At 54.7% G+C, this 14,765-nt stretch overlaps 1 protein-coding gene across 1 annotated transcript in view; it reads right to left on the bottom strand.

Moving 5' to 3' along the window:
• EEIG1 (estrogen-induced osteoclastogenesis regulator 1) overlaps nt 1-14,765 on the bottom strand; it is a 36,489-nt gene that overhangs the window by 9,169 nt on the left and 12,555 nt on the right. The window contains exons 2-4 of the mRNA XM_060014087.1: nt 3,300-3,420; nt 3,077-3,106; nt 332-448 (exon numbers count right to left, since the gene is read on the bottom strand). Coding sequence (XP_059870070.1) covers nt 332-448; nt 3,077-3,106; nt 3,300-3,420 — 268 coding nt within the window. The remainder of the gene's footprint in view (nt 1-331; nt 449-3,076; nt 3,107-3,299; nt 3,421-14,765) is intronic.

The following is a 14,765-nucleotide window of genomic DNA, read 5'->3' as shown; positions in this document are numbered from 1 at the left end:
CCCCACGGGGCTGTTGTCAGAAACCACGAGATAACGGGTGGTAAGCACTCAGCCACGATGAGCTCACCGCACGTGCTCACCAAGGCGTTAAAGAGACTATTGGGTCCCCCCCGACCCTGATTATGGATGGGGAAACTGAGGCCAGTGCCTGAGTCAGGCCTTCGATGGTGCTTTCCTGACCCCAGGGCCCACGTCTTTCCCAGTGTCTCTCACTGCCTGTCTGGGGTGAGAACCTGTATTCTTAACAACCGTTCAGGGGACTCTGACAAGGAGCACGTTTGCCCCCGCCCCTTGGTGGGAGGGGGTGGGTGGGGCAGCAGAGTCCTGGTACCTTGAGGATGGAGTTGTCCTGTCGGGTGTTCTTCGTGTCGTATCCCTCCAGCAGGCAGCAGCGCACTGTGGAGCCCGAGCCTGCAAACTCCGCCAGGTTCAAGTCGGCAAAGCCCAGCTGTGGGGACAGAGGAGAGGGTGGGAGGCTGAGGGGAGTGCGGGCGCATGGCTGGCAGCCCAAGGGTTAGCTTGGCAAGGTGGGATGGGGAGGGGAGGCAGAGCCCTCGGGCCCGCCCCACGGCCCAGAATGACTGTTGCATAACCGGCACCCAAGGACAGAGGCCCGGGCTGGCGGCTCCAACGTGGCAAAGCCAGGAGCTCACATCCCTGAGCTGCACAAAGCACCCTTTGTGCCGTGTCCCAGCGTGCACCAGGGCAGCGCCCGAGATGAAAGGACATTGTTGTCTGTGACACAGACGCATTGTTCCCTGGGAAACAAGGCCGTGCTGTGGGAGCCACCAGGCCAGCGGACAGGAGGGGAGGGAAGGCCCGTGGGAACTTGGCGTTGGGCTGCAAGCGTGGAGGGCACTGCAGGGTGAGCAGGAGACCCTGGCGGGAGCTGGAGTGAGGGGCTGGTGGGAACTCCCAGCTGCTCCTGCAATGCAGAAGGGAGCAAGGGATGCGGAGGGAAGCGAGAAAGTGTGAGAACATGGTGTATGAGCTGAGAAGGCCTCCTGGGTGGAAGCCAAGTCTGCCAGACCTGGAGGTTGAGGTTGGAGGGATGCTGGGCTTGGCGACCTGGAAGACGAACCAAGCCAATCAGGGACATTTATTGAGCACCTGCTGCATGCAAGTCTCTACTGCAGAGCTTAGGGCGCATGCTTCAGACAAGGAAACTAAGGTTCAGAGCGGGGAAGTGACTTGCTCAGGGGCTCACACACCTTAACCGGCAGAGCCAGAGCTGACATTAGGCCTGATCAGCGTCAAGCCTCACCACCTTTCTGGGCCTCAGCTTCCTCCTCTGATTAAGGGGAGCTGAGCCTGTGGTGGAGGTTTGATTAAAGAACGGAAGGGAAGGGCCTGGAAGGTCTGACATGTGACATAGCAGGTGTGTGGGGGGAGGGGGAGGAGGTGGGACTTCCGGCTGTTGGCTGGCAGTCTCTTTCCTGGCTGTCCTTCACCCACATGCATCAACAGGAGGAGAAATCTCCACTCCGGAAGCATCTTCCACAGCCCGGTTCTAGCCACCCTGCCCTCTGCTTCTGGAGAGGGCATCAGCGCCCCGGCCAAGGCGGAGTACAAGGCCTGGTCCACTGAGCTTCCTGGGCTCTGGTCGGTGGGAAGGAACACGCCCTGCGCAGCACCTCCCTCGGGCTCTCCACGCAGAGTGAGGTGAGGCAGAGGCATGTCCCCTCTGGACTGACTGAGCCCATCCCCTGCTGCCGGGCGCCTCCCCAGGCCGCAGAGGGTGGGCGAGAGTCCCCACGAGAAGGGGGCTTAGGGCAGAGCAGGCTGACTCAAAGCCAGAGGTAACCCTTCCAGAGCCGTCTTCCCCCACCTTCCCCAGTGGAAAAGGTTTTAATGCGTAGGCCTGAACTGTCTGTGGGCACAGGGGAAGCCCGGCAACCACACAGCTGTGCAACAGCGGGGCCTGGCCGAGCCCTCTTCACCCAGCCAAACGATGGGCCCCGCCGCTGTTAGACAGCAAAAGGAAATTTGTGATGACAGAAAAACATGCCCATGATGTATTGGTAAGTAAAAAACCAAGTTGCAGAATCTGTTCAGAACAAGTCCCTCTTGTGAATTTAAATATCACATCACCTGCATGTGTGCAAGTACACACATAGGGTGAGCCTTGTAGGATCCTCTAAGCCATATGCACACGTTTTATTCAAGGCTCTGGACATATATTTCATGCATTTTTTTTTTTTCTTAAAAGGTCTGGAGGGCTTCCCTGGTGGCGCAGTGGTTGAGAGTCCGCCTGCCGATGCAGAGGACATGGGTTCGTGCCCCGGTCTGGGAAGATCCCACAGGCCGTGGAGCAGCTGGGCCCGTGAGCCATGGCCGCTGGACCTGCGCGTCCGGAGCCTGTGCTCCGCAACGGGAGAGACCACAACAGTGAGAGGCCCGCGTACCACAAAACAAAAAAAAGGTCTGGAAAGACCCTAACAAATCAAAATGGTGGAGTCTGAGGAGGAGGCCTAGAGAGAACTAGGGTGGAAACCACCCTTTCACTCTGAAAACCTCTGTCCCATTTGTGCTGCAACAAACATCCACTGCCTTTATGTTAAGTGAAAAGACTATCAATAAAGATATTTCAAAAAAATAGGGACTTCCCTGGTGGTGTAGAGGTTAAGAATCCGCCTGCCAATGAAGGGGACACGGGTTCGAGCCCCGGTCCGGGAAGATCACACATGCCGAGGAGCAACTAAGCCTGTGCACCACAACTACTGAGCCTGCCCTCTAGAGCCCATGAGCCACAGCTCCTGAGCCCGCGCGCCTACAGCCCGTGCTCCGCAACAAGAGAAGCCACCGCAACGAGAAGCCTGCGCACCGCAACGAAGAGTAGTCCCCGCTCACCGCAACTAAAGAATGCCCGCGTGCAGCAACGAAGACCCAACACAGCCAAAAATAAATTTAAAAAAAAAAAAGATATTTCAAAAAAATAATACATCTCATGGAGGGCACGGCGTCTTCTGTTTGGGGCAAGAGACGCGGCTGGAGGTTAGTCTAGGAGCTTCTCTCATGCCTGTCCCATCCACCCATCCCGTCCCACCACGCCGCCCCTTCACATGGCCCCGCTTACCTTGGAGTAAGCCTTCCCACCTTTCAGCTCCTGCATGGGAAACAGACAAAGGCAGCAGGATGACTAGGGGATCCCAGGGACCTCATGGGTCTCCCCAGTCCACCCCATCCCCCAATCTGACTCCCAGGGAAGGGGGACAAGAAAAGGGGTTGACTGACTCACTCAGGGCATGGGCCTAAAGCCAGCAGCCCAGTGGCCCTACCAGCGCCCCCTGGCCTCTCACCTTGCGCACCGACACACGGAAGATGCAGGGGTCCAGCAGGCCAGTGGCCGGGTTGGCACTCATCTTACACACGAAGGTGAACCTCTTCCGCCACCGCACACAGTTCTCTTGCACCTCCTCCCTGCAGGTCAGAGGGACAGTGAGTGCAAGGGTGCAGGGTCCACTTTTAGGGACGTGAGGGCCCTGCTACCTTTGGGATGGGGAGGGAAACTCTCACTTTTCACTTTGTATCACAAAGTGACTGTATTTTCATAACAAGAATCTGCTTGTGTACGTGTTATAAAAAAAACAACAAAAACATTAAAATAAAAAATGAAAAAACACAAGGCGAGGGTGAGATCAGGCTGGGGGCAGCTGTCTGTTTCCAGCACTGCCTGTCCCACCCCCAACCTTGCTCTGGGGTCTCGGGTAGCTCCTTCGGCTGCCATTACCTCCCTCCAGCTGGACTGCCACTGGCCATCTCAAGTGAGCCTCACAACGGTGCTCCCAGGATGGACTCCCGGCCCTTTTTATAGATGAAGAAACTGAGGCTAGATAAACTGCCCAGTCCTGCCCAGCCAGGAAACAGCTGGCCCTCAGCCCAGTGCCGCCTGGCTCCAGAGCCCCCTTCTTCACCAGCAATAATAACAATGATAATAATAACAACAACAACAACAGCTAACGCTCATACGGTACTTCTGTGTGCCAGGCACCACCCAAAGCACTTCACAAAACCAGCTGCCACAGGAGCCTTCTCCAAGGCTGGCGATCCAAGGTCACGCACCGTCTGGGGCAGCTGCTACCCGTAGTCCAAGCCCACGTTCAAAGAAACCGGGAGCTCTAGGGCTAAGACCCCGGCCCGAGGCCCACCACTGGCAGAGCAGAACAGGGACTTGAACCCCGGCAGCCTGGCTCTGGTGCCACATGCTCAGCCCTCACCGCTGGGTCAGGGCAGGGTCGGGGAGGGGGTGCTGGCTTTCCAGCCCCTGGAGCGCCTCCTGGACCTGAGGAGCACGACCAAGCCCACCAATTCAGCACCCCCTCCCCCACTGGGGAGGCGCCCTGTGCCCTGGGGGTGAGTGGGAGCCAGTGCGAGCAGTCCACCGAGCCTCTCCAGCTGCCTCAGGGGCCGGTGGGCCCCGGGGGTGGCAGCGGCACATGGTGGAAATGAGCCCCCCTGCCACGGCAGGACGCGCTCAGGAAGGGAGGGGCAGGCGTACAAGACATGATCTCCAGCCTCATCCCACCTAACAGGAACAGCGAGTGGACAGCTGAGGAAGTGACCGCTCCACACCCTGGAGACCGGAGGGGCTCGGGTTAATGGCCAGACGGGGGCCGGTGGGCGGAGGGTCAGCACAGGTTGAGCATCTCCTGAACACGGGCTGGCCTGCTTCTCACGGCAACCCTGGAAGGAGACTCTGTGCCATCCCTTCTACAGCTGAGGGCACTGAGGCTCCCGGAGACCACCCAAGGTCACACCCCCAGGGATGGACGAAGCAGGATCTGAACTCAGGACGGTCCAACTGCAGAGTCAGAGCGCTCAGCCATCACCGTGGTTCACGGGTCAGGGGCTCGGGAAAGCCTGGCAGACAGAACCCCCTGGGGTTGTGGAGCCAGCAGCGCCCTGATCTGCACCCGAGGTGTCTACCCATGTCTCTGAGTCCCAAGTATGTGCCAGGTGCTGGATGCTGTGGTGGACTTGATTCACAGACTGACATCTGACAGTCACCCCACTGATGACTCAGTGTCACCAGGACAGGGTGGGGGAAGGGGTGAGTCAGGGAAGGTGACTGGCTGCAGGGAGGTGGCATTCAGGCTCAGACCCGAATGAAGAGGGGGGAGTAGCAAGCGGGGGAGACGGTTCCTGGCAGAGGGGATTGCATGAGTGAGGAACAAACATACTCTTGGTTTCTCAGCCGATGAAAGCGCCGGAGCCAAGCCTCTATGAGGAGCTCCCTCCTAGCCCCACAAGTCTTTGAGGATGGGACCAAGGCTTCCCCACATCCTGCCAGGGCTGTGACAAGAAGCAACAGGACTCCGTCGGGCAGACCTGGGCTCGCAGCCTCATGCTCACTGTGCAACTTGGGCTGGGGCCAATCACCAAAATGCTCTGACCTTGTTAGGAAGGTGAGCTCCAGCAACCCCCGCAGACTGGGGACAAACAGAAAAGGTCAGGGCTAGAGATGAGGGGGAGGAAGAGAGAGCTCCCAACCCGCCAGTGGACATGGGCAGGGACCCTCAAGAAGCAGGTGCCAAAGGAGGAGTGGGAACGCTGGGCTGGAGCATCATCTGACCCAGCCTCATTCATTCATTCAAATAATTGAGCACCAGTCGTGTGCCAGTCCCTGTTCTATGCACTGGGGCCACAGCAATGACTAGCTTACATTTTGCTGGGAGTGGGAAGGAAGAACGAAAACTACCTCTTTTGGCAGATGACTTAATCTTGTATGTAGAAAATCCTAAGGAATCCAGTAAAAAAACTATTAGAATACATGAGTTCAGCCAGGTTGCAATATACAAAAATCAGTTATTTCTACATACAGTACTAGTGAACATCCACAATGAAATGAAGAAAACAATTTCATTTACAATAGTATCAAAAAGAATAAATTTAACAAAAGAAGTACAAAACGTATACTCTGGAAAACTACAAACTACATTGCTGAAAGAAATTCAAGAAGATCTAAATAAATGGAAAGACATCCCACAGTCGTGGACTGAAATATTTAATATTGTTAAAATGATAATACTCCCGGGCTTCCCCGGTGGCGCAGTGGTTAAGAATCCGCCTGCCAATGCAGGGGACACGGGTTCGAGGCCCGGTCCGGGAAGATCCCACATGCCGTGGAGCAACTAAGCCCGTGAGTCCCAACTACCGAGCCTGCGCTCTAGAGCCCGCGAGCCACAGCTACTGAGCCCACGTGCTACAACGACTGAAGCCCACGCGCCTAGAGCCCGTGCTCCGCAACAAGAGAAGCCACCGCAATGAGAAGCCCATGCACAGCAACGAAGAACAGCCCCTGCTTGCTGCAACTAGAGAAAGCCTGCATGCAGCAACGAAGATCCAACACAGCCACAAGAAAAAAAAAAAAAAAAAGATGATAATACACCCAAATTGATCTAAAAATTCAATATGATCCCTATCAAAATCTCGGCTGGCTTCTCTGCAGAAAATTGACAAGTTGATCCTAAATCTTAGAAGTTCAAAGGACCAGAATAATCAAAACAATCTAGAGAAAGTAGAATATAATAAGGGATTCACATGTCTTGAATGCAGAACTTCTACAAAGTTACAATAATCAAGAAAGAGTGGTTCTGGCATAAGGATAGACACATAGATCAACAGAATAGAATTGAGAGTCCAGAAGTAAACCTTCACATTTATGGTCAGTTAATTTTCAACAAGGGTGCCAATGGGGGAAGGAACAGCCTTTTTAACAAACGTTGCTGGGACAGCTAGATATTCACGTGCAAAAGAATAAAGCAGGACTCATTTCTCATGCCGTATACAATAAGTAATTCATAAGCTTAAGAGCTGAAACTATTAAATTCTTAGAAGAAAACATAGGGGTAACTCTTCATGATCCGGTATTAGGCAACAGTTTCTTAGATATGACACCAAAAGTACAAGCAACAAAAGAAAAATATAGATATTTTGAACTTCATAAAAAATTTTAAATTTTGTGATTCAAAGAACACCATCAAAATAGTGAAGACGGGCTTCCCTGGTGGCACAGTCGTTGAGAGTCCACCTGCCGATGCAGGCGACACGGGTTTGTGCCCCGGTCTGAGAAGATCCCACATGCCGCGGAGCGGCTGGGACCGTGAGCCATGGCCGCTGAGCCTGCACGTCTGGAGCCTGTGCTCCGCAACGGGAGAGGCCACAGCAGCGAGAGGCCCGCGTACCGCAAAATAAATAAATAAATAAATAAATAAATAAACAGTGAAGACAACCCACAGAATGAAAGAAAATATTTGCAAATCATATATATGAGACTTGTAGCTAGAATATATAGAGCACTTACAACTCAATAATAAAGACAAACAACCCAATTTAAAAATTGGTAAATGATCTGAACAGACATTTCTCCAAAAAAGATATATAAATGGCCAATAAGCACATGAGAAGATGCTCAACATCATTAACTATCAGGGAAACACAAATCAAAACTATATAACAAGTTACCACTTCACACCCACTAAAATGGCTATAATCAAGACAGATAATAAGTGTTGCTGAGGATGGGGAGAAATTGGAACCCTCGCGCACTGCCGGTAGGAACGTAAACTGGTGCAGCTGCTTTGGAAAACAGTCTAGCAGTTCCTCAAGAGGTTAACCATAGAGTTACCATATGACTCAGCAATTCTACTCCCAGGTATATACCCAACAGAAATGAAGCATATGCCCACACAAAACCTTGTACACAAATGTACGCAGCAGCATTATTCATAACAGCCAAAAAGTGAAAGCAACCCAGATGTCCATCAACTGGTGAATGGATAAATAAAATGTGGTATATCCATACAATGGAATAGTATTCAGCCATCAAAAGAAACTGAGCACCTAAACATGCTACAATGTGAATTAACCTTGAAAACATTATGCTAAGTGAAAGAAGCCAGTCACAAAGAACTATACATTGTATGATTCCATTTCTATGAAATGCCCAGAATAGGCAAACCCATAAGAGACAGAAAGACTGATGATTGCCAGGGGATGGGGGAGCTGGGAAAAAATGGGAACGACTGCTAATGGGTATGGAGTTTCTTTTTGGGGTGATGAAAATGTCCTAAAATTGACTGTGGTGATGGTCACACAACTCTGTGAATATACTAAAAACTCCCAAACTGTACACTTTTTTTTAAAAAATTTATTTTATTTATTTTTGTTGCGTCTTTGCTGCTGCACACGGGCTTTCTCTAGTTGCGGCGAGCGGGGACTACTCTTCGTCGCGGTGCACGGGCTTCTCATTGCAGTGGCTTCTCTTTTGCGGAGCACGGGCTCTAGGCGCGTGGGCTTCAGTAGTTGTGGCGTGCAGGCTCAGTAGTTGTGGCTCGTGGGCTCTAGAGCGCAGGTTCAGTAGTTGTGGCGTACGGGCTTAGTTGCTCTGCGGCATGTGGGATCTTTCCGGACCAGGGCTTGAACTCATGTCCCCTGCGTTGGCAGGCGGATTCTTAACTACTGTGCCACCACGGAAGCCCCCAAATTGTACACTTTAAATGGGTGAATTGTGTGGTCTGTGAATTACGTCTTAATAAAGCTGTTACCAAAATGAAAACATGGTAGTTCAAATAAAGAGAGAAAAATGGAGAAAACAGAACAAGGAAGGTGGGTAGGGAGTACTGGATAGAGATGAGAAGGTGGGGGCTGCTACTTTGGGCAGGTGGTTAGGGAAAGCCCTTTGGCAGTGACGTCTGAGCAAGGTCTGGAGTGAAGTGAGGATGTGGGCTGAGCAAAGACTGGGGGAAGAGCTGTCCTGATGCACGAACAGCAAGTGCAAAGGCCCTGAGGTAGAAACAAGCTTGGCAAGTGGAGAAGCAGCATGGGGGCCAGCGGCTGAATGGGACTAGGGAGGGGAGCAGAGGGGACGAGGTTGTCGAGGGAACAGGGGTAGGTCATGCTGGACCATGGTGAGAACTTTGAATCTTCCTCTGACAGTGCGTCTGTCTCGCCATTATGGATTCCGGTTTTAGGCAGAGGCTGAAAGCAGCCCTGAGGAGGTGAATGGAAGGGTGAAACGAGCAGAATGCTTCCCAAGCAGCCGAAGGACCAAGCCTGAAAGCAGGGAAAGCTAGGGGCCGGCCAGGGCTCCCATGTGGACCCTCAGATCTCCGCCCACCCCCTCCACTTGCTCAAGCCAGCCAGGAGTTGGAAGCAGCTGCTGGAGCCTGAGGAGGAAGCTCACAGTGCTGGGCGTGTTGAAACACCCAGAAGAATTAGGATTAGTGTCTGGGAACAAAAGCCGATATCGAATTGTGGGCTCTCTCCCTTCCCCTTTGTGAGTCTGCCATGGGAACACCCGGCCAGGAAGCCTGCTTGACCGTGGTTCCTGCAGGCCTGGCCAGAGAAAGCCATGCGGAGCCCTCCCAGGCTCAGGTAACAGGCTGTTTCCTCTCCCGCTGTGGGAAGGTGGGCAAGGGCAGGGCTCACGGGATCAGCCCTGGGCCTCCCTCATGTTTCCACAGGGCTCTAAACACACGCTCTTAAATGCCACCACTCCCATGGGAAGAAGCTCAGAGCCTCGCCCTGGCCCACCCAGGAGGTCACAGCAAGGATAAAAACAAACACCCCAGCAGTGGCCATTCCCTGTGGGCCTACTGTGTGCTGCCTGGAACTCCTGAATGCTGCAGGTTGGGTGTTATCATGGCCCACTTTACAGATGAGGAAAATGAGGCTCAGAAAGGCCGAGAAACTCACTCACAGCTACAGGGTGGTGAGGAGAAGAGGCCGGTCTTGACTCCAGGCCCATCTGTGTCCAGAGCCAGAGATGGCACAGCCAGGACTCAGCCCTGCAGCCGCCTCCAGAGCCCTCTGAAGAGAGGGAGCTGGGCACCCTCAGTCAGGTGGTATAGGGTCTCAGGCACAGGGCAGGGCTAATGGGGGGAGATGAAAGATGAGCACAGGCTCAGGGGTCGGGGTGAGGGGGCATTCGTTAAAAAAAGACAGAAATTAAGATGCCAAGCAGGGGACCACGAGCCCCAGGGGGGAGCTTGCCAGGCCAGGTTTGAGGGAATCTCAGGGGATGGATTCATTCAAAAACCTTTTACTAAGCACTTATTAGGTGCCAGGTACTATTGAAGGCCCTAGGGACATAAATAGTGAACAAAACAGAAATTCCTGCCTTCAAGGGGCTTATAGTCTGGCAGCAGGAAGGAGACAGACAAAATAAAGCAAAAACACAAGATGGTGGTAAGTGCTATGGAGGAAAAAGGAACAGGGAAGGAGGCAGGCAGTGCCTGGGTTGGGGGTGCTTGAGGGAAAGACGGCCAGGGAAGGTGTTAATGGGAAGGTGACATCTGAGCAAAGAGCCGAAGGGGGTGAGAGAGTGACCCACACAGACGCCTGGGGGAAGAGCAGTCCCGGCATGAGGAACAGTCAGTGCAAAGGCCCTGAGGTGGGAATATGCCTGACATGTTTAAGAAGGCACGAGGAGAGGCTTAGGAGGGGCTTCCCTGGTGGCGCAGTCATTAAGAATCCGCCTGCCAACGCAGGGTTCGAGCCCTGGTCCGGGAAGATCCCACATGCCGCGGGGCAACTAAGCCCGTGCACCACGACTACTGAGCCTACGGTCTAGAGCTCACGAGCCACAACTACTGAGCCCGCGCGCCACAACTACCGAAGTCTGTGCGCCTAGAGCCCGTGCTCCGCAACAAAAGAAGCCACCGCAATGAAAAGCCCGCACGCCACAACAAAGAATAGCCCCTGCTCACCGCAACTAGAGAAAGCCCGCGCGCAGCAACGAAGACCCAAAGCGGCCAAAAATATATATAAATAAATAAATTTGCTAAAAAAAGAAGGCACGAGGAGGCTAGAGGCCAAAAAGCCACCCCAGGAACAGCAAAGGCCCACTGCAGCGCTGCCAAGAGCCCTGAAGGGTGACCGGGATCCTGAGAGCTGAGCACCGCTTGGCACCAGCCATGACCTCGACGGACTGTGGCCCCGGGGGCAGGGACAGGGCCTGTGTGGGAAACGTGGGTCTCTGCGTACATTCCCCAACTCCCCAGGTGCAGTGAGCCAGAAAGAGGAAGAGCGTGAAAAAATTACAACGAATGAGCATCTCTGACGAAACATAAAGAAGATGCTCATTAAGAACACACAGGACTGTGCATCCGCCCCCCACCCCAACCCCCGCTTGCCCTGCTAATGTGGCTCAGGATGCGCTGAGAACTGAAATGTAAAGATGATGGCACCAAGCCCAAAGAGGACACCGTCCAGAGCCCTGGACTCGGGGCTCCCAAGCCGAGCGGCTTGCTCCACCTGCAAAGGGGCAGGAGGAGACAATGGCTGAAGGAAGGAGGGAGCTCGGAGCGGGTCTGGCTAAGGTAGGGTGAAGAACCGTTCGCAGGGCCACTGTCTTTGTGTCTGTCCAAGAACTGTTTCTGTAATTGAACGTGAAATTGAAAAATGAGAAAAGGGTGTGAGGTTAGAAGAGCTGGTCAAAAGCAAAGGGATTTGAATGCCCATCTGCCTGATTCAAGGCCTGGGCCCACACTCACCCTCCCGGCAGGACCGGGCGCCCCTTGGTAAGAGATGAAGATGGCCTCCCTAGCCTGGGGTTTCAGGGCTTGAGTCCCCAGCTCCATGCTGCCAGGGATAGGTAATTACAGAGACTGGGTTTTCAGGGGAGTTTCGTTTTTAGCTTTAAGATACACAATTAGATGTCCAAATCCCAGAGAGGCAGGGCGAGCCCTCTCCACCCACCACAGCCCGCTGGCAGAATTTGGCTCTTTCTGGGTTGTCCTGAAATAGAGCAGAGCATCCTACCAGGCTGGTGTCTCCCTCGGAGCTCCCCTGGCCCCAGATCCCGACCAGGGCCTCTGTGATGCATCCACAAAGCCTCACTGTGGACGCCGGCTCGGTGCCAGGCCCACGTGGGTGTGGGGACACAACGGGAGCAGACCTCCTCAGGAGCCCCCGGCTGAGTGGGGAGACAGACTCACACAAAAAGCAACTGACAACTGCCGCCAGCCTCCAAGGAAGTGGAAGGGGCTGCGAGGAAGCGGAACAGACTGGGGGCCTGACTTGGTCCGGGCAGTGACGCCATGGCTGGGACCTCTAGGCTGCGGTTGGCTGGGTGAAGACGCGGGGAGATGGCCCGGGTGGTGGGAAGACCCAGAAGGAAGGAGGTGGCTCTCAGGAAGAGGCAAGAGAAGGCCGGGGGGAGGGGGGTAATCAGGCAGGTGAGGGTAGGGCTGCATGAGTGACCCGGAGGCCCACCACCGGGAGCCTGGACTTCATCTGTGAAAGGGTGACACTGCCCACCGCGTGGGGCTGTCGCATGACCCTGCGGTGCCGTGTCCAGCTCCTTTCTCCACTGCTCACCCAGAGAGGCAATGTAAAGAATTCTACCGGCACGATGGGTGTGTAGTAGACACATCTTCCTAGCACCTGCCCTACCATGTGCCAGTGACTCACAAAGGCAGCTGGCCGCCGTCGGGGCCCCACACAGATGGCACCTATCTGCCACCACTGCCTCCCCACAGCTCAAGACAGAGCTGCACAGAGCGGGACCCTCGCTCTAGAACACTCGCTCCTGCCTCCCAGGTTCATCTTTAATTAATCAACAGTAAAACCCAGTCCTGTTCATTGAGCTTGTTCTACAGGACATGTGTTTTATAGACATGAGCAACTACCACAATCCTAGGAGGTATGTGCCATTATCATTCCCATTTTACAGATGAAGAAACTGAGGTCCAGAGAAGGGCAGAACAAGCCCAAGCAAGGTTGGACAGAACAATAGGGCTGGATGCTGACCCAAGGCCACACCTTCGCCTCTTCCCCATGTTGGTTCCCTTCAGAAGCAGGAAGGTAAGTGGACACCTGGGAGGAGGGAATGCTTCTTCTCAGGGCCCCAACAACTCAAGATGCCTCAAAGGCTGTGAAGAGCAGCAGACCAGGTTGAAGTGAGCCACCATCCTCGGCCTCTCAGATGGGGAAGTTTGGGACTCCCAGCAAAAGGCCACCCCAGCGTCCGGGTTCCATGGTTCCCCGAGGGTGGCTCACTGCCACATCCCTATCACCTGGCCCAGACCAGCCTCACTGCCCAGGAAATGCAGCAAGATCTCAGAGCTTTAGTACCCCCCAGTCTCCATCACGCAGGCGATGAGGGGTCAATTCCATGAGAGCCACCTCCTGGCCACAGGCTGCCCACGGCCCGCAGGGTCCTCACAGACAGGGACCATCTGGGGCCCCTCTCCGGAGTCGGAGTGAAGGCACAGCCAGCAGTGGTCTCAGAGCAGGAAGTTGAGAGAAGGGAAACCAGGCTATCAGTGGGGAGCCACGGAAGGGCTCCAGCCTGACCCACCCTCAGCCCCTCACCTCCCCAGCAGCCTGGCTGCAAGTACTCATCTGCACACCTGTCTGGTCACCACCGTACACCCAGCACAGAGCTTGCCTGGCAGGGGGCAGCTCAACTGTGGCCACTACCTACGGGTGGGGGTGGTGAGGCCTGGGAGGACAGAGCTTCTCAGCCTCAAGTCAACACTGAAAATTCCGTGGCTTGTCACAAATGGAGATTCCCAGGCCCTGCCAGAACTAGACTCTGTTATGGCAGGGTTTCCCAACCCCGACACTACTGACATTTTAAGCCATTCTGGACTTTATGGGGGGTGTCCTGTGCATTACGGGATGTTTGGCAGCATCCTGCCAGTAGCACAACTCCAGCTGTGACAACCCAAAATGTCTCCAGATATTGCCAGCTGTCCGGGGGCAAAGTCACCCCTGGTTGAGAACCACTGCTGCAGGCCTTGGACCGGACTTTTTAAACAAGCTCCCAGGTGATTCTGAGGCAGGAGCTGGGCACCTGGCTAAGCGAGGGCATATCCATGAGCACTGAGTAGGACCCCAGGGACTCCCAGCCCCACTGCCCTCCTGTGTTCCTGAAAGGGCTGGTCCCCGGATTCCTCCCCTTCTGCCCCCATGATGAGAGATAACCAGGGCAAGGCTCCATCGCACGAATCCCTCCCCGCTGGGCCGGCGGTCACAACATCCAGCCTGCACCTCCTCAGCCACACCCGCTCCGTGATCTCCCTGACCTTGGTCCTTGGCCGGGTCCCTGGAAGAACGTGCAGTCACAGTGATGCAGTCACAGTGAAGCAATCAAAGTTCCCGGCTGATGAAACCCAGCCCAGCCTGGGAAAGGCGAGAGTCTAATAAGGAAACAATTTAAATTGACAACATCTGCCTGTGCTTCCCTGAAGAGAAGAGAGTACAGCCGCCTGGGGAGGGGCCCACCCCGGGGACCAGGCAAGGCATCTGTCCAGGGGCTGCAGGGCGGTAGAGCCTCCATTCCAGTGACGTGGCCAACGTGGCCGCCCAGCAGCATCTGGCCCCTGCCAGGAACTCAGGGCTGCACGCAGGGGAAGCAGCTTGTTGCAGTTCTGACACAGCCAGCCCCTCCTCCTGTGACACGACAAGGCAGCAAGAAGTTCCTAGAAGTCAAGCCACTCGGGCTTGGTGGAGGGGCATCAGTGTTAGGAGTGAGGACTCTGGAGTCAGAGGCACCTGCATTCCACTCCTGCTACTCACCAGCCCGGTAACCTGGAACTACATCAAATAACCCAAAGTGGGCAGACGCTGGCTTCCCCATTTTACAGACACAGGCACGCTGCCTCCCTGGCTCTGCCTTCGCAGAGGTGCCTGCACCCAGAGGCAGGCTCTGCAGGCAGCTCGAGCTTCCCTATCACTCAGGCGAACGTGTGGGCATGCTATTCTCAACTGAGGCACACAGCCCAAGAGGAGGGCAGGCCATCGAAAGGAATCCGGAA

This window comes from Delphinus delphis, chromosome 6 (genome assembly GCF_949987515.2).
Source record: "Delphinus delphis chromosome 6, mDelDel1.2, whole genome shotgun sequence".
NCBI classification, from domain to species: domain Eukaryota; kingdom Metazoa; phylum Chordata; class Mammalia; order Artiodactyla; family Delphinidae; genus Delphinus; species Delphinus delphis.
The sequence above is the reverse complement of the archived record's forward strand: the minus strand, read 5'-3'. Positions and strand labels throughout refer to the sequence as shown.